Source organism: Balaenoptera ricei, chromosome 9, assembly GCF_028023285.1.
Source record: "Balaenoptera ricei isolate mBalRic1 chromosome 9, mBalRic1.hap2, whole genome shotgun sequence".
Classification (NCBI taxonomy): domain Eukaryota; kingdom Metazoa; phylum Chordata; class Mammalia; order Artiodactyla; family Balaenopteridae; genus Balaenoptera; species Balaenoptera ricei.
In genome coordinates, this window is record NC_082647.1 from 8,695,587 (window position 1) to 8,720,998 (window position 25,412).

General features: G+C 36.9%; 1 protein-coding gene across 2 annotated transcripts in view; it reads right to left on the reverse strand.

Moving 5' to 3' along the window:
- CNTNAP2 (contactin associated protein 2) overlaps positions 1-25,412 on the reverse strand; it is a 2,085,708-nt gene that overhangs the window by 809,753 nt on the left and 1,250,543 nt on the right. For both annotated transcript variants that reach the window (XM_059933152.1, XM_059933153.1), the window contains one exon: positions 1,202-1,308. In XM_059933152.1, coding sequence (XP_059789135.1) covers positions 1,202-1,308 — 107 coding nt within the window. The remainder of the gene's footprint in view (positions 1-1,201; positions 1,309-25,412) is intronic.

The following is a 25,412-nucleotide window of genomic DNA, read 5'->3' on the forward strand; positions in this document are numbered from 1 at the left end:
TACTGTAGAGATGAAGAATCTACTAAGTGGCTGTTTTAACTCTTTTATATCGCCCTATTAATGTTAATTCTTCTAGTTCTTTTTGTCTCTTGGTTTTTTAAAATATCCTCCTAAACAAATTAATAAGTGCAATAAAATAAAATTTTTTTTTCTTAGTTGAGGTCTTACAATATATGCTGAACTCAATGCCTTATTGTACATTACTACAAATAATGATATGAAAAGTCTCAGAGAACGGTATTGCATTTTTACTGTCCCCAGAACTCTAATAATATTTTGCTTGTTATTATTTTCTAAAAGTGAAATGAAGAGAAAGCACTCTGTATACTTAGAGGATTTAGATATTAGATTTTCATACAGAGAGAAGATTGAAGAAGACTGAATCTCTTTCCTCCTTCTTACACACACACACACACACACATTCATGCTACATAACAGATGACCTTCTTCTTTCAACTATATGCTTTATGGCAAATCTGTCTTCAAAAGTGCTATGCATTATTGGAAAATTAACATTACAATTATAAAGTTAATATTTAGTTTTTAATAATCTTTGAATTATAAAAATATAATTTTTATTTAACTTTTCAGGGGAAAAGCTATTATGTAAAACAAGGCACATCTGTGTTCTAAAAGACATTTTTGCATGCTACTTTTTATTTTTTAATATTTAAAAAAATTTGACTTCTTGCATTTTTATTTTACATATACAACTTCAATGGACTTTCTTCCACTTTCCAGCTCATTTTTCTGATCTAAAATATGTGGCCAAATAGTTCTAAAAGAGCGTTGAGACAACTATCATCCAGAAACTAAGTGTTCAAATTACACTCTGTCTGCCTCTCTGATGAATTGATAAATGAGTATCCAGTCAGAGACATCACACTAACACAATTTTCCAAACAATCTATCCAGACAGATGTGGCTTAGACATGTAAAGGCACATCCAAGAGCAGCATTCCAATCTCAACTACATGTTTATGGAGCTTCGGAAACGTTGGTCCTTCTTTTTGAGTCATTAGGCTTGAGAGAATATATTTTGATAACTAGAATACTACTCTAGAAAAGCAACAGTGAAATCTGGGTTCTTCAGAATCAAGTGATTTACTGGATTATTCAGGTTGCTGAGCTTTAAAGCATAGCTGAAGACCTGGGATTCTCATGCAATTATAAGTTTAAAGTGAGATAAATTGGCACTCACAGTTGTGGCAGGTGGCCCCACTGTATCCCGTCTCATCACAAGTGCACATGAAGCTGTCCCACGTTTGCGAGCACTTCCCACCATGCTCACAGTGATTGGGCACACATCTGTCAGAGAAAGAGACAAACAGAAATAAACCAACAAACAAATGAGATTTATGAGTGGCTAAATTCCAAGCTGTCTGGGCAATACATCATTTCAATGCCAGGTTGCCTTACCAAGGCAATTAATCCTTGTTAGTTTAAGCAGATTAATATGATTCATGATGGAAGGTGCCAAGCGCACAAAAGATGATGCATCACAGGCTTGGTGTTTCCCATTTTTGAGTAAACAGTAGAAATTAACAAACAGTTGAGAGATTCATTTGCACATCACAGATTTATTTTATTTTCCTTTTGCAAAAAAAACAAAGACACTAGCTAAATTTCCTCCTGGTGAGAGACAAAACATTAGTCATCTTGTTTCCTGTACTATCCTTTATCAAGGCCAATAGTACCAAGACAGAAAGGGGTAATGCTGAGTTGTTTTTTTTTTTTTTATAGCAATATGAGCTTCTGAAATACTGCCACAGCAATGAGAATATACTAGCCTCACAAGAAAAGATTTCTAAGTCTTCCTTACCTCTCCTCCCATGCCCCACTGGCTAATGAAACCCACCTTTATAAGGAGGCAGCAAGTATAGTATGGGGGAAAAAATGCAGGTTTTGTGTTCAAATCTTTGTCTTCTTATTTACTTAATAGCCAGTTATGATGATGTAATTTAACCTTTCTGATCCTCAATTTTCTCATTTGAAAAATGGAGCAATTATACATACCTATCTGGTAAGTACTGGGTTGGCCAAAAAGTTCATTTGGTTTTTCCTTAACATCTTATGGAAATGAACTTTCTGGACAACCCAATAGTATTGAGATTAGGAGGTAATGTTCATAAAGTAGATAATTAATAGGCAAGAAATAGAGGGCCAATAAACAGGAGCTGTGGATATCTGAACCATTGCTTGCCGGGCACTGTTTTATAGTCTGCCTGTATCCTAGCAATAGTGAAGTTGGAATTTGTTCTGGAAAACTCCTGTTTCAACAGCACAAATTATTTTGTTCTTATGTATTAGCATTCACAAAAGATTTCTAGCTTTGAATAGGAAACTCTCTAAAGTAGAAAAGTCCACTCAGATTAAAAAGGCAGAACCCATAATAGTGGGTCACAGGTTGCTTGATGGAGAGCCACACTTTGACCACCAATAATCATAAAGCCCTGGTAGCGTCTTGCTGCAAAATAGAATAGGACTGGACTCAGAGATAATATTCTCCATCCTCTGTTCTTGACTTACCATTAGCCATGCCTAAAACTACCATAGCAGGGCATAGCCCAGTTTGGCATGGAACTCTGTTTCTTATATAGGAATGCTGTTCCTCTACAACTCTTTGCAAACCTTTAGTCATGCAACGAACAATTATTGAGCACTGTGGGAAATAGAAGATGAATAAGAGTCTATTCACTGCCTTTCAAGAGCTTAAGCCTAGGAGAACAGGATTGTAAGAGAAGAAAACGAGAGGAAGAACATTATAAGGGGGGAAAATACAACATAAGAGAGCATAATGTTGGATTTTCAGGAGGTGGGATGGAAAATTCACTCTACATTAATAGGCAGTTCTATTCCATATGAATTTGGACTTGGTGTTATCAAGGCTACAAAGATGTTTCTTCTCCAAAGACTCTATAACCTATGTGGGGGGGGCGGTGGGGGATAAGATTCATGCGAGATACAATACTAGGCAGAATCTGATCCGTCATCAGAGTGATATGAAACGTACAGAAGTGCGGAGACCAGAGTAGTTATGGGTAGACTATAAACAAAGCGCTTAACCAAGCTTAGAGCATTTCTCTTGGGCCTTAAAAAGAGAAGGTGCATTTTTATAATTAAAATATTGAAAACTGTTCCCAGCAGAACAAGCAAGAAAGCAAGAAGGAAGAGTTAGAACCATGATCAGAGGGTGGGTGGCCCAGGGTTGTTCCGGTCTATTGCCAGAGCCATTTCCCTCTACAGGTGCCCAGGCATAGGCCTTAGCAGAAGGCATTTATATCCAAGAGTCCTGATTCTCCAGACCATGCGAGGAAGCAATGATACAGACACTCCAAAATTACATAAAGCTAAAAAACATCTTTGATACTTAATTTGGGATTTCAGTACTCACATGTCTTTGTGTGGTATATTTACCTTCTAAATTGTTGTTGGTTAACAGTAACTCAGCCTAATAGTGAAAGTAATTTACATCAGCTCATTATATCAATTAATTCAGGGGAAGTAGTACAGAGTGTACTGAGTCTCTAGGGAAAACCAGGTTGGAATCTAAATGTGCTCTAAATAATGCACAAATGAGAAAATCCACATCAAAATGATAAAAAATATTGGTGTGCACTTAACACACACATAAGCATATAACAGTCAAGTGAGGTTAACTGAATATTTATACAATTCAGTATTAAGCATTTCTTTAAAAGTGATCTTTTATTTAAATAAAATGTTAATATTTTATTTTAAATGTTTGTTTCTTAATATTTATCTTTTTTAACTGACATTATCCCTATGTTGATTACTGGCATTTTAATTCCTAATGGTGAGAAATGTTTTATTTCTAAATCAAGTTGATTCAAATGTAATTTCAAACCATAATATTTTATCACTATATTAAAAAAAATGTTAGAACCAGTTACCAAGCAAAACAAAATCTGAATTAACCTAGCTTCCCCCTTCCTAATTATTTATTTCTTCTCTTGGACTCCTATGGAACCATTTGTATATGTCCAATATACCATCATCACATTGTTTAGTAATTATTTGTTTGAGCATCTGTCTCTTCTAAACTGAGACTCTGCAGTGAGGGATTTTGATCTTTTGATTCTTAGCATGACAAGGCATATAGCCCACTCAGTAAATGCCTATTGACAGACTGAAGGAATGGATGAACACAACACAACGTTAGAAAGTTACACCAAGGAACTGAAGTAATTTCAGCGAAAATATCTTTTACTGTGAGAAATATAGATTATTCCTATGTACGATTTTAGTCTTAAATCCAGACTCTTGCTCTAGTGAACAAATTATTTTAGTAGGTCACAGGAAATGTATAATTTGTTTCATAGCATGTGCTAGCTTGAAAGTTTGATTCACACCAAAAAGTAATCAAAATGACTTTGCTGCCACGACTTGAGAACTACTTGACCAGGATCAGGAACATACAGGGGAGAAGTTGGCAGGTGTCAATTTGTTGTGATCAAAGGGCTCCGGAAGAAGTGATGCATTCAATTTACTCTGTTCTGAGGTAGCCCTGGCATTAGAGTCTCTCAGCTGGAATCATCCTTTCCGTGTGGCAATGCTTTTCAAAATGCTTTAGAACTGAAAAGCTATATTTTGGAAATTCAAATATGTAACAATTACTTAATATAAAACCAGTATGAACAGAGTGGCTGTTTGGATGGACGCAACAACTCTATCCAGGGTTATGGATGACAGGTGCAGTTTTATTTTACCCAGAGTATCTCTTTTATTTCTATACTTGATTTTAATTGCAAAGCATTGAGAAAATTGGTATTCACAACTATAAGAAACTGAAAATTGTACCACATTTGTTTGTAGCAGCTCACTTTTTAGTCTATGGATACTAATTACTTAAACGGGGATGCTGGAAGAAATTTTATTTCAAATCTAAAAAATGTTAATCTGACAGCATAACTGAATGCACTGGTAGTCTTCAAAGCACTTTGAAGGTGCTGTATTTCTTTTTCTCTACAGTATTTAAAAATTAAAAGTTTTATTTATTTTTTAAAATTTATTTTATTGAAGTACAGTTGATTTACAAGGTTGTGTTAATTTCTGCTGTACAGCAAAGTGATTCACTTATACATATACTGTATATACATTCTTTTTTACATTCTTTTTCTTTATGGTTTATCACAGGATATTGAATATAGTTCCCTGTGCTATACAGTAGGACCTTGTTGTTTATCCATTCTATATATAATAGTTTGCATCTGCTAACCCCAAACTCCCAATCCATCCCTCCCCCACCTCGCATCCCCCTTGGCAACCACAAGTCTGTTCTCTATGTCTGTGAGTCTATTTTTGTTTCTTAGACATGTTGATTTGTGTCATACTTTAGATTCCACATGTAAGTGATATCATATAGTATTTGTCTTTCTCTTAGTATGATAATCTCTAGATCCATCCATGTTGCTGCAAATGGCATTATTTCATTCTTTTTTATGACTGGTAGTATTCCATTGTATATGTATGTATGTGTATATACGCATGTATGTGTATATATATATATATATATACATACACACACACACACACACACACACATATATATATACCACATTTTCTTATCCAGTCATCTGTCAGTGGACACGTAGGTTACTTCCATGTCTTGGCTATTGTAAATAGTGCTGCTATGAGCATAGGGGTGCATGAATCTTTTTGAATTATAGTTTTGTCCAGATATATACCCAGAAGTGAGATTGCAGGATCATATGGTAACTCTATTTTTAGTTTTCTGAGAAACCTCCATACTGTTCTCCATAGTAGCTGTACCAATTTACATTCCAACCAACAGTGTAGGAGGGTTCCCTTTTCTCCACACCCTCGCCAGCATTTGTTACTTGTAGACTTTTTAATGATGGCCATTCTGACCGATGTGAGGTAGTACCTCACTGTAGTTTTGATTTGCATTTCTATAATAATTAGTGATATCAAGCATCTTTTCATGTGCCTGTTGGCCATCTGTATGTATTCTTTGGAGAAATGTCTAGTTAGGTCTTCTATTTAGGCCCATAAAATAGATAGTTTTAAATAAAATTCAAATCAAATCTTTGTGTTACCCCTACAACTACATTTGGTTCTGGAGAACCCAATGTAAAATCCACAGTGCCAGCACCATGGCTTCAGAAATAGGCTCCCACAAAACCAAATCACAATTAACAGTGGAGTGTTTATCAGAAAAGCTAGCTGTTACTAAGATCCCAAGATACTGGTATGCAAAAGCAGTGTTTCTCAAAATTTTCTGTGCAGAGGAATCACTTGAAAATCTTGTTAAAACGAAGATTCTGATTCCTTAGGTCTGGGGTGGAGTCTGAGATGCTCCTTGGTGATACTCATGCAGCTGGTCAGAGAACCGTGGTTTTAATTACAAGTCTCTAGGGATTTCCAGTTCACTGCAGTAGGATCTCAAAAAATGAGCACACCAAGAGAAGAAACAGCCCAATAATGGAGGGCACAGAGGGGAGACAGCATGTGGAAAGGGAAAATTTGATCTATGCTGCCACTTCTCCTGAGACTATACTTTTTTCATAGGCTCTCCTACCAATTTTTAATATGATGGATTCAGAGTGACAACATAATAATCTACTAATCTCATTTAGTAGGTTTAATCATTTCAGAATCTGACTGTAGACCTCATGTAATTCATAGAAAGTGATCACTGACTATAAAGGCAGTTTCATTTCACCTTAAAATGAAACTCCCTGTTCTCAATCTGAGTCAGCTGAGGTTTCCCACCTTCTTAGTTCTTATACAGAGGCCAATACTAGGATACTTAATTTGCTTTTAAATTAGTACAAATTTTATACCTAGACATTACATTCGCCTTGTTCTAAACTTTAGAAAGGAAAACTGCAGGTTACTTGTTGGATACTTTGTGAACGATTGGAATTTATAAATTACCATCTCAGCATAAACGAGCTCCTGAATTTATGATTTTTCCCCTTCATCTCGGCTCCCAATTTTATTTTTGCTTATCAAGACAAGAAATTCAATTAGAAAGTTTGGTTTCTTAAATGCTATTTTTCATACTCCTGGCTCTCAGAGCTATTTCCACTATCAAGGCAGAGTTTTCTTCTGCATTACCTTCAATATCAATCTCAACAATATTTTAGTACTTTTATTCTCACCCTAATTAGATTTTATTTGAAGGCATACTCTCCATGGAGTATATATTACTGCCTTATATTTCTTCTGTTCAAACTGAAATTATATAGAGAAGTAATCATAATTTAGCAACTAATTTAGAATTTCATCACTACGTAAGTTAGTTTCATAGTTGTATAACCAGAAAAAACGAATGTTTAGGTATCACCTCACTCTGGTTAGAATGGGCATCATCAGAAAATCTACAAACAACAAATGTTGGAGAAGGTGTGGAGAAAAGGGAACTCTTGCACTATTGGTGGGAATGTAAATTGACACAGCCACTATGGAGAACAGTATGGACGTTCCTTAAAACACTAAAAGTAGAATTGCCATATGACCCAGCAATCCCACTATTGGGCATATACCCAGAGAAAACCATCATGCAAAAAGACCCATACACCCCAATGTTCATTGCAGCACTATTTCCAATAGCCAGGTCATGGAAGCAACCTAAATGTCCATCGACAACCTAAATGTCCATCCACAAGCAACCTAAATGTCCATCAACAGACATTCGTCTGTCATTTATCGAATGGATAAAGAAGATGTGGTACATATATACAATGGAATATTACTCAGCCACAAAAAGGAACGAAATTGGGTCATTTGTAGAGACATGGATGGACCTAGAGACTGTCATACAGAGTGAAGTAAGTCAGAAAGAGAAAAACAAATATCGTATATTAACGCATATATGTGGAATCTAGAAAAATGGTACAGATGAACCAGTTTGCAGGGCAGAAATAGAGACACAGATGTAGAGAACAAATGTATGGACATCAAGAGGGGAAAGCGAGGGGTGGGGTGGTGGTGGTGGGATGAATTGGGAGGTTGGGATTGACATGTATACACTGATGTATATAAAACTGATGACTAATAAGAACCTGCTGTATAAAAAAAAATTAAATTAAATTAAAAAAAGAAAAACTAATGTTATATTGATGGTGCTCCTTCAACAAGCATTTATTTATGGAAATATTTAAATGCAGATATATTTACGATACCTCCTATATTATGCCCAAAATTTCCATTAAAAATCATCAAGTATCTTTGGTCCATATCTATGTAAGAATTGTACATTTTTACACTAATCATATATATCATTAATTTTAGCCTTACAATATAAACATCTTAAAAATAATTTCTATTATAATAAATGTGAATTTATTTTGTTATAATTTTATAACATATTCCTCCAAATTTTATGAATATAACATCTCTTAAGAGATCATAGGCTCATAAGAGGAGAGAGAGGTGCAAGATCATTAGTTCTTTTACCTTTTTCCAGGTACAACTGTATTTAATCTAAATAAATAACAGTAAGCTCTTTATAATCAGAACCTGCTCCAGTTACTGTAAAACAAACTATGGAGAAACAAAGAATAAAGCATGTTTTGTCCTTAAGAAATTGTATTCATTTTTTAACATGTAATTAGCAAGTTAGGTCTCTCTATGCTTAATATTAAAAACATTGGTACAGGGCTTCCCTGGTGGCGCAGTGGTTGGGAATCTGCCTGCCAATGCAGGGGAAACGGGTTCGAGCCCTGGTCTGGGAAGATCCCACATGCCGCGGAGCAACTAGGCCCGTGAGCCACAACTACTGAGCCTGCGCGTCTGGAGCCTGTGCTCCGCAACAAGAGAGGCCGCGACAGTGAGGGGCCCACGCACCGCGATGAAGAGTGGCCCCCACTTGCCACAACTAGAGAAAGCCCTCGCACAGAAATGAAGACTCAACACAGCCAAAAATAAAATTAAAAAAAATAATAAATTAAAAAAAAAAAAAAACCATCGGTACAGGATTAAGGTAATACACCACTGTTGTATGAGTATACTGAGGTTTTATGGAAAAGTTCATCTTTGAAAAGAAATATAGACTTAGCTTAGCCTGGAAGGTGGAGGAGCACCTTTCCACATGGGGAGAAAGCAGGGCCTGTACCAGTATGAGTTAGTGTAAAATGTGATTATGAAATAATGGACTGTCAAATTTGGCTAGAGAAGAAAGTGTGCATTCAGGAGTGAGGATTATAGCAGAAAGTTTTGGATGTCTGACCAACAGCCTTTCCCCCTTTCTTCCTTCCTATCATAACCCTGATATTTTCAGGTATCTTCTCTCTTTCACGTGGCTGTGTGCTTTTGGAAGAGAGACTATCCTGGTCTCCAGAGGACAAAAAGTAAAGAACCAGTTTTCTCAATGAAGTCATTTAACCTGTTGTATGTTGTTCCCCCAAATCTATGATCTGCTTCTTCTATAGCAATAGAATTTATGTCTTGACAAAGAGCTAAAGATACCATTTTCCACACTCTTTTTAATTTAGGGGGCAGGTACTTTTTTTGTCCTCTTCATCTCCTTCCTGTGAAGAACCTATAATGGTGAGACCTGGAACAGACATCTCAGAACACAAGAGGATGGCACAGGAAAATTATTAGGAGACTGGGTTCCAGATAACATACCAGCCCTGGGCCACCTACCCAAATGTTTTTATGAAAAAGAAATAGATTTATGTTATTTTGGTCTTTGTTGCAATAGCAAATACATCCTAATACAGACCTTCAGTTAATCTACCCTGAGGTTGCCCTACATCTATTCTTCTTTTGATGGTTACTGTTGTTTAAGTCATTATGTGTTGTCTTACACTACTTGCAACTGAAAACAGCCAAACCAACAGATAGTAAATTTATTTATTTATTTTTTTTAGATTAGTAATTCTTCTACTTAGTGCAACCCTCTCAGCTTTCTTTTTTTTTTTTTTAATTTATTTAATTAATTAATTAATTTATTTTTGGCTGTGTTGGGTCTTCGTTTCTGTGCGAGGGCTTTCTCTAGTTGCAGCGAGCGGGGGCCACTCTTCATCGCGGTGCGCGGGCCTCTCACTGTCGCGGCCTCTCTTGTTGCGGAGCACAGGCTCCAGACGCGCAGGCTCAGCAGTTGTGGCTCACGGGCCCAGTTGCTCCGTGGCATGTGGGATCTTCCCAGACCAGGGCTCGAACCCGTGTCCCCTGCATTGGCAGGCAGATTCTCAACCACTGCACCACCAGGGAAGCCCCCAGATAGTAAATTTATGAACCTAGGTTGAGTTCAGGTCATAGAGTGTGCTGTTTATTAAGTTAGGGATTTTCCTGGAGAATATAACCTTGTTTATTCATTCAACGTGTATTTACTGAGTGCTTATTATGTATAATAATCTGTGCTGTTTAATTAAGCTTTCTTATCAAGACGTTTAATTGCAAGAACCAATATTTACAGGATATTGTGTGAGGAGGTGCAGTCCATCCACTCCCCAAGAGATTCCGAACTTTATCCACAGAAAAATAAAGCCAGACCATCAGAGAAATGCATGGTGGAATGGTATGATTTTGACCCCTAATAGGATGACTTTCACTAACTCTGGGATTTAGAACATTTTTTTTCTAGCAATGAGAGACACTGGAGACTCTTAAAAAATAAACTTACTTGATAAGTAGACATTTTAAGACATTAAACTAGTAAGAATATGCAGGATAGACGGGAGAGGAAAAACGAAAGGCAAAAAGATCAACTGAACAGCTGTTTTAATGCCCCAAGTAAAATATCACAAAATTCTGAAGTAGAATGAGACTGTGAAGAAACAAAAGGATTAAAGAGACTATACTATTAGTTGATTACTTGGAAGTAGATCAGTTAAAAATGCCTGATATTCTGCGTTTAGGAAACAGTGACAGTGACATTTTCAGTTTGAGGCAATAACTTTTCTTATATAACTAAAGGTAGGTAAATTTCAAACTCTACCAAAACTTTTAAGACAGTAATTTTTAAATTTAAACTCATAATTTAAAAAATAAAAGTTTCCCAAATGAGCTAAATTTAGAACGGCTGTAAACTGTACTCTTCCAAAAAATGTCATTAAGTTTTATCTCAGTTTCATCTCCTTTAGTGGGGGAAAAGATAATGGCAAGGACAACAAAAAGGAGATATAACAAACACTGTGTCCGAAAAGTAAATTCTCTGCAGAGTAGGAACTCATACACTGAGCTATATGTTTTAAGTATCAAGTTTGAATTACATGTTTCTTATCCATGAATTCTTACCCATGGATTGTTTCTTTCAGTGTTAGGTCTTCGTTCACTAATTGCAGAGGCAGACTGAGAGAAGTTTATTAGGGCAGGCATAACCTAGGAGGGAAAGTGGCTATGCAGGGAAATGTAGGTAAGAGGGAGGAAGATGCAAGAGAGAAAGCGGGACAGAGGAAGACATTCAAGGTGCCTAAATCTTGCTGGGAGAATGTCAGCATAAAGATTTCTAATGAGAAATTATAAAGTCGCTAAAATTCTAAAACTTATGTGGAAAATATACACAAGAGACAGGAACACTCTGAAATTGGTGCATAACAGAGTAAGATGATTCCTAGTGAATAATAAAACACTTAATAGGTCTATAATAAGTAGAAATTAATATTGGTGCATTAAGAGAAAGACAGACCAATAGAATAAAAATGAGAATCCAGAAATAAATACAACGGCGTATATAAATTAAATATATTAACAGTGGCATGTTAAATCAGTGGGCAAAATGGATTACTTAATAAATGGTTAAGACAACCAGCTACTCATTTAAGAATAAAGTCCCCTACTTCTTGACACCAGAATAAATTCCACACAGATGAAGCTTTTAAACATGAAAAGGCAATTTAAAAAAAAGTGTGAAGGAGTTCATTTTGTAATCGGTAAGTATGAGAGGTATTTCTAATGAAGACACAAAACCCAGAAACTATAAAGTGAAGATTAACAGATTTAACTACATAAAATTTTTAAAAGATATCTTGCATGGTCAAACATAACCAAGTTCAAAGACTAGTAACACACTGGGAAAATTTTTTAGTATGTCAGACAAAGAGCCAATTTCTTTATGATATAAAGAATCCTTATGAATCAATAGGAAGTAATTCAGGTAAAACATGAGCAAAAGGCATGCATGAATGGGGCTGTTCACACACACACAAAAAATACACATGACTTTTAAACATATAGAAAAGTGTTCAATGTCATTCAAAATCAAAGAAGTGTAAGTTAAATTTCAGTGAGATTCACTGATCTCTCTCTGATACTTAAGAAAAGGCCTTTTAAGTTCTCCTGATCAGAGTGTAAACTGCTTGCAGGGTTACTTGGCAAAGTCTATTAATTTCAAATTTTGACCCAGCTAATTTATTTCTAAGCATTTATCCCACAGGTATACTAGTACACTTTCACACAGTCATATTTAAAATGTCTACTGCAGCATTATTTATATCAGCTAAAAACAGGAAAAAAAGATATTCGTGGGTTAGGAACTCACTAATAAATTAAGGCAATAATATAACGAAACCCCTGGAAGCTGTTAAAAGGACAAGGCAGATCTATGTGTACTGACAAGATGCAATCTCTAAGATATAGTGTGGGTGTGAGAAAGCAAGATGAATAGACCAGTGTTTATAATATGCCTCCTTTGTTTTAAATGCTGATTGCTGTAGTTGTCATGTGAATAGTGAAGTGATTATGATGATGTATGAAGGTCAGAAATCTTCCATTTGCAGTCAGTCAGAGAAAGACAAATAGTGCATGGTTTCATGTAGATGTGGAATCTAAAAACACTGAACTCACAGACCTAGAGAGTAGATTGGTGGTTGCCAGGGGCAGGGGTTGGGGGTTGCAGTTAACAGGTGAATGTGGTCAAAGGGTACAAATTTCCAGTTATGAGATGACTAAATTCTGGGGATCTAATGTACAATATGGTGACTATAGTTAACAATACTCTACTGTATACTTGAAAGATGCTAAGAGTGTAGATCTTACAAGTTCTCTCCACACCAAAAAAAAAAGCATGTGAGGTGAGGGATGTGTTAATTTACTTCACTGTAGTAATTATTTCACAGTATATACGTATATCAAGTCAACATGATGTACACCTAAACTCACACAGTGTTAAATACCAGTTATGTCTCAATGCAGCTTGGTGGGGGGGTGGAGGGACTGTTTGTCACTCCAAGAATCACTCTCAATCTTTCTGCACCCTGCTCTCAGCTCCACGAAGCAGATACATCGAGAAATCCTAACCCTCTGACTTCACACTGGGTTTAACCAATGGGAGTCCATGGCAGGAGTTTGGAGGAAGGGTGAAGCGTTAGGTCAGAGTATTCATTTTCCTGGTTCTCTCCTTGTGACGTTGCGTCAGTCTGGCCGTGTCCTTTGACTGAAGGTCACGTCTCCTCTCAAGTCTGCCCTGTGTTACACTCTAGACGTCTGCGTTCTCTCACCTCGCTCTCCCCTCCTCCCTTTGAGCTGAAGAGTGGGGCCAGCTCTGCTGCTAGTGCTGGGCTGTTCCTACATGATCCCGTGCAGTCCCCTACGTGCCTTGTAATTAACCATTTGTAAATAAGCTTTCTTCAAATTATCTTACAGTGGTCAGCTCTTTCTTCTTGGCACTCTGATACAAGTAAAAATGGAGGAAAAAATATATATGTACATACACACATACACCTAAAGAAGACATAAATATTCTTGTATGTGAACAGAATATTTCCAAAATAAATACTTTAGATCCTATAAGCAGTGGTTTCCTTGAGTAGGACCTGAGATGAAGGGAAAGCTTATATTTCACTATATGCCCTTTTGTATTACTAAACAAAAGTTAAACCATAGGTGCTTATTATTTTCTCTATTAAGACAAATTCCTCAAATTGAAAAAAAATAAGGAACCGGTTTGGACCATCCACATAATGACACAGCTAGATCAGGAGAACTTCCCAGGTTTCTGCCACCATGTGAAAGGACCACATCTGTATACATGTGCTCCGCATCCTGTCTCCTCGGGCTTTTTCAAGGACATAACGCACTGAGTCACTATTTTCTCCAGAATTATCAACTTTTTCCTCTCCTGAATCATTCCCCTCAATACACAGCCATTCATTTCACCTAAAACAAATCTACAAAACTCTCCTTTTGCCTCCATATCCCCCTGCAGTCCCTGACTGGATTTATTTATTCATCTGATTTTTTTTTATCCATTTATCTGATCCCTTTAACAGCCAAACTTCTTCAATATTTCTTTAAGCAAGTTCTTTCCACTTCAATCAGCTCCAATATAAAATCCACTCTCATCTGTCCACAGAACTCCTTTTGTCAAGGTATGCACAATCCAGTTCCCAGCCTATGGATGTACTTGAACTCACAATATTGGTCTGAGCTGAGCCCCATTTCGTGGCCCCACCTAAACTGCCCTGACTCTTAGATGTTGGGGTTCTTTGGAAGGCTCATCACTTGGTTCTGTCTAGAATGCCTCCAAGCTTGAATCTTGAGTTGAGAGTTCAGAGCAGCGTATCTAACTGGCTCCTTGACATACCCACTTGGGTGTATCAGAGGCATCACAACGTTAGTGTGACCAGACATATATTTTGATTTTACTCCTAACTTTCTTACCCCCACTGTTCAATCTCATCCTGTCACCTTCTATCCTGTCACTCACATTAGAAAACTGGAAGGTGTTCTTTCTACCACTTCTTCATCAATCATTAACAAAGCTTCATGAATTAAGCTTCGGAAACTCGCCTCAAATCTGTCCACTTTTCTGTGTCTCTACCACCCCAATTCAAGCCACCATCACCTTTTTACCTGAATTACTTGTTTCCTTACTCCTCTACCCTTCTCCATTCTTGCCTTGCTTGAATTCACCGTCAACAAAAGGCCAAAGTGATCTTTAACATCATGTCACCCTACTGCTTAAAACCCTTTGATGGAGTCTCACTTCACTTTTGAAAAACTTGACCTTCTGCACAATCTGCTCTCCTGCTTCTCTGCTGCCACTCATATCATGCTCTCCTTCCTCTCCCATGTTCTAGTGACATCTGCCCTTCTGTTTCTCCAATGGGCTCTTTCCTTAGTGCCTCTACACACACACTGCCTTTTTTCTAATGCAGCTTTTCATCAATTTTACACACAAAAAATTTCTTGTTTCCTTTAGTTCTCACCTTAAATGTAATTTTTCAAAGTGGTCTCTTCTGACTTTCCAGTCTGAAGTGGTCACCACCCTCATCTTCACCACCATTTTTTTTTTTTGCTTTCTTTTTCATCTATCACAGTTTCTAATTATATACCTATTGGTTTTTTTGTTTGTTGTGAGGATTCTCCATTGAATGATATCTTCCATGGTGGTAGGGACTATGCCTGTTTGTTTACCACTCTTTATCCATTGCCTAGAATTCTGTCTGGTATTGAGTAGGTGCTCAGTAAATAATCATTGAATGGATTTTGAATAAATGAATATCAATCAGTTTGACTAGAAATGGCTTTCAGAACCATTTTACTAGTATATGAATGCATAGAAACAGGGAATGTCTCAGGCTGCTGCATTTTAAGCAAGTTTTGGATTATCTGTTCCATTTCTCTCAAATCCATCATATAAACATTATACCATTAAACAATAAGTTAAATTGTCTGACCAAAGGCTTTACATAATTTCCACATCTACCAGAATGCTATTTCATCTATAGATGAAAAAATAACACATCTAACATAAGCCCTTTAATCTGAAAATTAGTGAAGACTTTATGTATTGCTATAACTGCTAGAATAGCAAGTCCGAACTTGGAGAAACCCAATAGTCAAGCAAAGATATTATACTTACAAGTTAATCAATTTACAAAAAAATACCAAAAGAATGATAAAATAATAGTTAATACAAAAATGAAGCCCCATAAATTTACAGGTTTCTTTTATTAAAGAAAGTAACAGCATGAGTAACTTGAAAGGATACTATAAAATTGTATTGTTATTAGATTAGGATGATTAAATATTGTAAACAAAGTGATATTATTAATAAAGTTACCATGAAAACAATAGTTAAATTATTTTACAGTTTATGTTTCCAAAGGAATACAAGTAGTTATCATTATTTTTAAAAAACTGATGTAAGTTTAACAAATAAGAAAAATTTACACAAAAAATAATACTATTTGAAGGACAATGTCTTTTTTAATGGGTTCACCACTTCTTACAACCCAGAAATCAAACTGAAAACATCCCCTTAAATAGGCATCACTGCATTCTTATCTCCAAACATTCACTAACAAAGAACATTTAAAATGTCCTGTTTTGGTGTGATCGGGTTTAAAAAGTAGCATACATGTTGAATCAATAGTCTAAAGAATAGGGAGACACAAATGGCTTCTAATGGTCTATACAGAATGCATTCAATTAAAGAAAATTCTCCCAAGGCAGAAATATATAACTAATAGATTCTTGTTTTCTAGATATCAATATGGCAATGTTTTCACTTAAGCTACATACACATACACAAACACATATACACACAAACAAGCTAGATATGGTTAACTTGTTTAAGATGTCTATTCAATGCTGAACTTGTAGCCAGGAGATTCAATAAGGTTTGCACCTCCTCTCCTCTAAAATAATAAAAACAGTAACCAGTGAAGAACTGAATTAAGGAAGAGATTCCATTATTACATAATTTGTTAAATGAAGACACCCATGACTCTGGAACACATAATGCTCACGGCTTTCCTAAGACAGTTAGACATTTGGCCCAAGACTTTGAAAACCAAAACTGACCCTGTCAAGCCAGAGGATCTGATAAATTTTTTAATGAAACAGCAAAGCAAAAAGGATGAGAGTCTGCTCAAACACTGGTAATAAATCCATTGCTCTATGCTTGAGTTGAGCAATTTGTGTACCATGTAGACATGTTCTAAATTTTTTAAAAAGTCAGCAGTCTAGAAATGAACTCAGATCTCCTACAAGAATAAACTATTCATGTATATACAATCTCTAGGAGGGACTACTGTCACCAGTAATATTGAAAAGAGCTGTAGATGGCAGAAAACCTCAAATGAAATACATATTAGGAGAGAATTATTATAATTAAGCCTCTTTACCATGCAGATTGTTTATGCAGTCTCAGATATATAATGTTATTTCCACTTCCACTCTTAATGTTAAAGATATTTTAATTTTTGTTTCAAACATGAAGTTAATAAACTACTAAATTTATGATTCCATGAAATTATCATAATATGTGTGTGTGTTGCTGTTTTTTTGGATTTTTTCATTCTAAAATTATCATCTGTGTATTTCTGGGTTATAAGAAATCTCAAACCATTGAAATAGAGTGGTAAACGTTTAGATCTAGAAAGAATTACAGAATTCCTTGTTTAATCCCTTTATTTTATAGATGAAGGAACTAAAAACTGGAAATTCAGTGAAATTAAGTAGACCCAAGGTGACAAAGGATATTTGTGGCATAGTCAGGTCTTGGGCACAGATGTTTATCTAGTGCTTTTTAAATGCTACATAATTGTCTTAAGTAACAATAGAGAATCATAGTTGCAAACTAGAGATCTTTGGGAAGCACATAATTAACAAATAATTCTTACTTCCCCTTTTTTGGGGAAGTAAGAAAGAAACAGAGTACATATTTATTGTCTTTAAACAACTGGAATGCCTGGATACAGTCTCTCCAATGTCTGGCTCTATCAATTCTTTTATTTTTTTTTTCTTTTTAAAAACTGGATCCAGGGCTTCCCTGGTGGCGCAGTGGTTGAGAATCTGCCTGCCAATGCAGAGGATACGGGTTCGAGCCCTGGTCTGGGAGGATCCCACATGCCGCGGAGCAACTAGGCCCGTGAGCCACAATTACTGAGCCTGCGCGTCTGGAGCCTGTGCTCCGCAACAGGAGAGGCCGCGATGGTGAGAGGCCCGCGCACCGCGATGAAGAGTGAGTGGCCCCCGCTTGCCGCAACTAGAGAAAGCCCTCGCACAGAAACGAAGACCCAACACTGCCATAAAAATAAATAAATAAATAAACCCAAAAGTTAAAAAAAAAAAAAAAAAAAAAAACTGGATCCAAGTAGATATACTATATTTATACAGATTTTTAGTATCTGTACAAGGAAGAAATGAGATGAATATTTCTGACATTATTTTTATAGCTGATTCAAAACAAATAGTGTGGTAAATGATTTCAACAACTGCTGTGGTTTTGTTATTACCCTCACTGTTTAACTTATTATTATTACTTTTTCTGAAAAACATGCTAGTCTCTTTGAAAGGCAGCGTTTGTTGTAAATTGAGCTGGTCAGAAGTCTCTCTGTCGGAAGCAGTTTGTGACAGATATAGTTTGCAAAAAGGCTGTATGTAGATTTTGACTCTCTAAGGAGTACAGAAAAGAGACTTCGCTAATGGAGATGGGGATTTGGAAAATATTTGAGGGGAAGAAGGCAATTATCATTTAGGAAGCCAGAGGATACTTGATTAAAAGTCCCATGACATAGGGTTTTGTTTTATCCCATGATTATTTTACTGTACCTCAACTAGATTCTAAATATCTTTAGGTTGGTATTTGACACATAAGACCTGTGTCAGCCCCTGAGACATCGTAGGCCTTCAATAAGTGCATGTTGATGAATTACTTAATCAAAGCAAAACGTGTAAGAAACTTCTCATCTATTATAGATGTTCCAGCACAAAAAGAATCAAAGAACTTTCAGATTGTAAAAAGTTAAAAAAAGAAATCTGTTCTTAACACTTCCTTCAGAGATACACATAATTCTGGGCAAACATAACATTCTAAACAGCTTTCCAAAGGTCTCACAGCTTGTTACTGCCAGAAATAAAATTCTCAGATTAATATCCTCAATCCTTGTCTTCTAGTGTTCACACTTGTTTCTTTTCTGTTAAAAAAAGATAGAGGATCCCAGGGCACATCTGATATCATAAATGTCAATATCTCCCCTTGATATGTTTACTAGAAGACAGTTTCCAGTTTATTACCCACTATTATCACCATTTATGTTAATACTTGGCTAAGCAAGAGTATAGAAATAAATCATTTCAAATTTCTTCTCATTTAAGAACTTTCACTTGTCTATAGAAGTCCTGGGTAGCATGCTGTAGGACGACTATCTCATTAATTTGATTTTGTTCCAAAATAAATTGCTAAAGATTGTCCTATTTGTCTTTGTACAGAATTGAATATATTGTTATCTTTAGGGTTCTATTTGAGAATTTACATTTTACCTAAGAATGAAGCTGGCAGTGTAAGTAAACTGACTAACATTATTAGGGGTTGGAAAATGAAATAGTTTCCAGAGACGATGTCTTGCAGGTTCACTGAAGAATAAACTAATGAGAAGTAGGCGATAGTTTAGGTCTTATTTATAAATGGAAAGAACACTTGCTGAGCGCCTTTTATGTTCCATGCAGTGCACGAAGCACCGGGGATTCTAAGGGCATGCGGTAAAATCAACACACTGTCGCACGCGGCACTGCAGAGACACCGACAGGATACTCTGGGAGGATGCACGGTGGCTGTGCAGATGATGCTATGGTGGGGGTGCGGTTGCTCATCATCAGGCCAGCTCTTTGGAAATGCGGCTTGAGCTGCTTTCAGGATGAAGGAGAGTTAAGAATCTAAGAAGTCACTCCTGGATGTGAGAACAGCACGGACAGAGATAGGTAGGAAGGCTTGTAACAGCCTGGTGAATCGCGCATGTCAGGAATCTATCATTGCTGGAAACTTAAGAGCAAAACTGGGAGGGGTAAGGAGGTAATTTCATTATTTTTATATGTGACTAATAATGACATTAAATGTTAGACAGATGTTATATTGTTCTCTTTCCTAGAAGCTGACTCTGCATTCACCTAGACACTGTCACTTCCTAACTAGGCACTCAACCTCTATTTCTAGTTTTAAGTTAAGAAATCAAGATTGCACAAAGGATGTGATAGCAGGGCTATAATCACTGTTCTATGATAGATACCATAAAGTTATTTATAACAACATTATAAAGTTGTTACTATGAACTCATTATTTTGCTAATCTTCAGTTCACTAGAAACAGAAAAAAAAAAATAGTAAGTCAAAAAACAAGTCATTCACTGTTCAACTCAGATTTGGAGCCAGGAAGAACCCTCACTCAACATTTAAGAGTATAGGGTGGGGCTTCCCTGGTGGCGCAGTGGTTGAGAATCTGCCTGCCAATGCAGGGGACACGGGTTCGAGCCCTGGTCTGGGAAGATCCCACATGCCGCAGAGCAGCTGGGCCCGTGAGCCACAATTACTGAGCCTGCGCGTCTGGAGCCTGTGCTCCGCAACAAGAGAGGCCGCGATGGTGAGAGGCCCGTGCACCGCGATGAAGAGTGGTCCCCACTTGCCGCAACTAGAGAAAGCCCTCGCACAGAAACGAAGACTCAACACAGTCATAAATAAATAAATAAAAGAACGTGAATTTCTTTTAAAAAAAAAAAGCAAACTGGAAAGAAAAAAAAAAAGAGTATAGGGTGAAGAGAGGTGGAAATTACGGAGATGTTTACAATTTTTTTCAAATCCACAATAATAAAATTTCAGAACACCCCAAAGCTGAACCACTTTCAACAAAATAAGTCATCTCAAATGAAATAATTTTAAAGAAAGTAATAACAATGAAAATCTAACTGTTTAATTAACACGCACTTGATTTTATAAATGGTCATGAAATGATTTGGCATGCTTAATTTTAATTACAAACAGCTCATTTCTGCGGACTTATTATCTCACTTAAAAGTGGTCTGATTGCCCTATGGAAAAACTGATAGGCTGTAATTTGCTTCTGGTTAGAGTTTCTTGATCCTGCTTTTACTCTCAAGTTACTATGGCATTATCATTTATGTCAAAACTGTTGAGTCTTTCTCAATGTTTCAGATTATTAATAAACTATGGGTTTTTAGAGGCTTATGCCTCAGGTCGCAAAAGTATATCCCCAAACTTAATTATTCAAGCCTAAACTTGAGTTTGCCACCAAGTATTTTATTTCAAAACAAAATTTTTTTTTAGTGCTGATTGTTTTTGTCACTGCTGCAAAGCAGATCTCACAAGTATTTCCTTTACAAGTGGAGTGACAAGTTTCCATTGTATGTGTACATATTAAAAAGCAAGTGAAAGTCTTTAGCATTTCCCTTCTATGTACGTCTAGGAATTCATTTTTGGTTTACCATGACTGAGGTTAGTTAGCTCAAGACATACCACAGTAATAGAAATCCCTCCAGATCCCCCCATGGAAAACAGCAAAAATTCTGCTCCAAAGTAATAATTCAATGTAATTAGCCAAGCAATTGACCAAGTACAAAAAATCAAAATTTCTGCTTGAATGTCCTAACCAGATATAGAACACCGAGGTCAAAATTCAACTTCACAGCCCTATATGTAACCAGCTGCCCTGACTCAGACCAGGTAGGATTTTATGGTTAATGCTGATGAAAGCCTCCCAAATAACCCATTTCCTCTTAGGTGTAACTCACACAGGGAATGAAACTGCAAAAACAAAAACAAAGAACATTTATGAAAATAATGAGGGCACTGGTTCTTCTCTGATGGGGAAAATCTGATCTAGGTGCATTCAAAGCCCAATTTCAAAAGATTAACTTCAAAACTAAAGTTGGTTTAAGGAAAAATTTAAACCAAATTGTAAAGCAAAACAAAACAACAAGAGTAAAGTAGCTTTTCTACATGTATTCAACTGATGCAGTCACAGAGTGGGTAGGAGTTGGGGTGGGAAGGTGGCAGTTCTGCCCAGCCTCAGTGAAGAGCTGCCTTTCACGGACCCCACATGGTGGGTGTATGGGTAGATGCCTACTCACATCTGAATAGGCGAAGTGGCAGGGATAATTGACTCACAAGGATCCTCCTGCTTTAGAGGCAAAAGTGGCCTTTGGTGGCATAAAGTAAGTCTGCACATGCATTTTTGCTGGGCACATACAATTGAGTCCTGGCCCCCCGTGTGGAGCATCATTACAGACCTATCTTTTTCACCACACACCAGGGTACTGGGCACAAGGGATTTTCTAGGGCAGCATATTAGTTTCCTATTGCTGCTGTAACAAATTACCACAAACACACTGGATTAAAGCAACACACATTTATTATTTCACAGTTCTGGAGGTCAGAAGTCTGAAACGTGTCCAGGGAGCTGCACTCCTTTTGCAGCTTCTGAGGGAGAATTCGTTTCCTTGCCTTTCTAGCCTCTGAGGCAGCCCGTGTTCCTCGGCTCACTTCCTCCATCTTCAAAGCCAGCAGCACAGGATCTTCTCTCCGCTCTGATTTCTGCTTCTGTCCTCATAGTTCCTTTTATCTTCTCCCCAGCTCTAATTCTACTGGCTCCCTCTGAGAAGGACATGTGATTACACTGGGCCCACTCAGGTAATACAGAATAATCCCTCCATCTCAAAATCCTTAATTTATTCACACCTGCAAAGTCCCTTTGTTATGTATGGTGACTTATTCGCAGGTTTATCAGGATGTCATTGTGGGAGCCATTACAGTATTCTGTCTACCACAAGAATTCTAATGTTTTGAAAACCCACATAATATATTGTCAATTGATCCATTTTTGATTTTATAAGTAAAATCAATGGGTCATTCTCAGGACTGATTTTTATGTCTAATTTCCTCCCAAATCCATACTCAAGTTAAATTGCAGACTCTTGATGCCTAGGCTCTTAAGCAGAAAGAAATGACTACCTATTGAGATGCTGCGTTGTAAACATGCTAAAACTCTCTAGTTGCTTCTCTCTACCTTACGAATTAGGGCATTCTTACTTTAGGGCTGAATGCTGCATAAGCATGAACCAATCCTAAGTAAAAACAAACCAATTATATTTATTTGTAACCTCCTCATTGCTTAATATCAGATAATCAAGCCTTACTAGAAATACTGAACAAATATACAACAAACAATTCACAACAATGTTGTTTCCTTTTTCTTCTCTTAAATGATTCTATGATGATAAATACAAAGCATTATAATGACAGAGTAGATATCTTTATATTTTATGTCAGCGGTCCCCAAACTTTTTGGCACCAGGGACTGGTTTTGTGGAAGACAATTTTTCCACGGACGGATGGGAGCAGGGGGTGGGGATGGTTCAGGAGGTAATGCAGGCCATAGGGAGTGATGGGGAGCATGGACCACCACTCACCTCCTGCTGTGGGTCCCAGTTCCGAACAGGCCGAGGACCTGTACAGTTCGGGACCTGTTTTAGGTCATTTACATATAGATTTGCACACAAATGATAATGAAGCAGTAAGGACAGGATTTCATAAAATAACTCAATTTAGGATGCCACCTGAAAGTTTATATTTACAAAAATTTATAAGTAATAAAAATAAGGTTAAAATGCTTTTTAAAATTTAAGGTTTAGCTGTCTATATGTCTACACATTTGGCACTGTTTCTGCTATACTGGATAACTTATTTTACTGGAATTTATTGTTATGCTCATTTCTTCTACTGTCACATGTATGATTTTATATATACTAAGGCATGATTATATACTGTTAAATAGCAAAGGACTCTGGGTATCTTTTTACTCGTATGTGCTAAATATGAACAATATGCTAAATCATGAAAATACTAATATTTTGCAATGTTACAAGGAGCTAATGAACCAGATATTTATTTAAAAGGAGTTTTTCTTTGGTTTTAACAGAGCAGGGAATCCTAATGGGACAGGTTAAGACAAATTAATATGTGAAATACTCATATGCCTATTAAATTGGTAACATGTCAAATGTGGATATGTCTTCTCTGGCTATCTACATTATCTGCAAGAGGAAGTCTTAGCAAGGTGCAAAATGCAATAGACATTTGCAGTCCATTTGTAATGAGCATATTTCTTTCAAAGAGAAATGTGAATGTAAGATATAGAAGCGTGCCTCAGGAAGAGTCTCATGCATTCCTTGTCCCCTCAGGATGTCTGCGGGTTATTCTCTCATCTAGTGTGAAGCATCAACTATGCAGATCTGCAAGGTGGTCTTTTTTGGCAACCTACAACCATATCTGTCTTTTGTCTTGCGCTTGGTCGGTTGCCTGTGATGATTATCCTGGCAGGACAGCGGAGCTGATCTCTACATCTTCTTTCAGAAGTGGACTATATAGTATCATCTGAGTAAAAGTTACAGATGAGACAGCCTGTACTTCAAGACTTGGAGGAAACAAATGCAATAATGTAGTTTCTTAGAGCACGTCTCAGATTAAAGGCATAGATAATAAGGCTTTAGATTAAGAAAAATATTTGTTTAAGAATGAAAAGATTGAGGTATGACCATCCAGAGAGTTTGATAGAAAATGAGAAAATACAATCTGGCTCTTGGAATGAAGGAGACTCTTCTTCCCTTACCCCAAGGGGCTTGGCATTTTTCTTGTTTTTGTCTGTAAGCTGTTTTTAGGGATTCAGGCTTGAAATCACAAACGTTCTTCGCTCCTTTATAGATTTGATTCCTCAATAGCCAACCTGTGAGCCCATCACATCAATTCTATTTCGAATTGATTTTGCATATACCTATGTTTTTCCCTGTTGTCACTATTTTGAGAACATAGCTTCCAACAATGTCCAGGACATCCTCCTCACTTCCACCCCCTACCCTGTATGGTAGGCAGGTTTCTAAAAAGCCCCTAACTAAGGATGTCCTGCCCCAGTTCCCAGAACCTGTGAGCATCATATCACTCCCACGATCACATTATGTTCTATGGCACGCCTGACTTTAGGATGATCCAAATGGTGTTGGTGTAATCATATGGTCTCTGAAAAGCAGAGACCTGTCTCCTGCTGGTGGCAGAAGAGGAAGTCACAGAGATTCAAAGCATGAGAAGTCAACCTACTATTGGTGGCTTGAGGATGGAGAGAGCCACATGAGAAGGGACTCGGGTAGCCTCTAGGAGTAGAGTAGCCTTGGCTGAACCCAGCGAGGAAATAGTTCTTAGTGCTACAGCCACAAAGAACTGAATTTTTGCAACAATCCTGAATGAGCTTAGAAGTGGGTTTTTCCCCCTCAGAGTCTTCAGATAAGAGCCCAGTTGAACCAACCTTGATTGTGGACTTGTAAGAGCCTAAGCAGGGAACCCAGCCAAGGCCACATGGACTCCTGATCTATACAAACTGTGAAATAATAAAATGTGGGTTGTTTCAGGCTGCTGAGTTTGTGGTAGTTTGTTACACAGCAATAGCAAACTAAGCAAACTAAACCATATTCATCAGCTTGGTCTTCATAAAAGACTGCTTATCTTAACATTTTTTTTGTGTAAAAATCTACAAGCCTTCTCATGGCTTTGGATCAAATTCAACACCTTTATTCTGATTTTAAGACATTCCATTAAATTAAGCCAAACTTCCCTATCCTACTATATTTCTTACTAAATTTTTTTTACTATTCTTAAATGAACATGTTCCCATAACACATTGTTGAACCTAA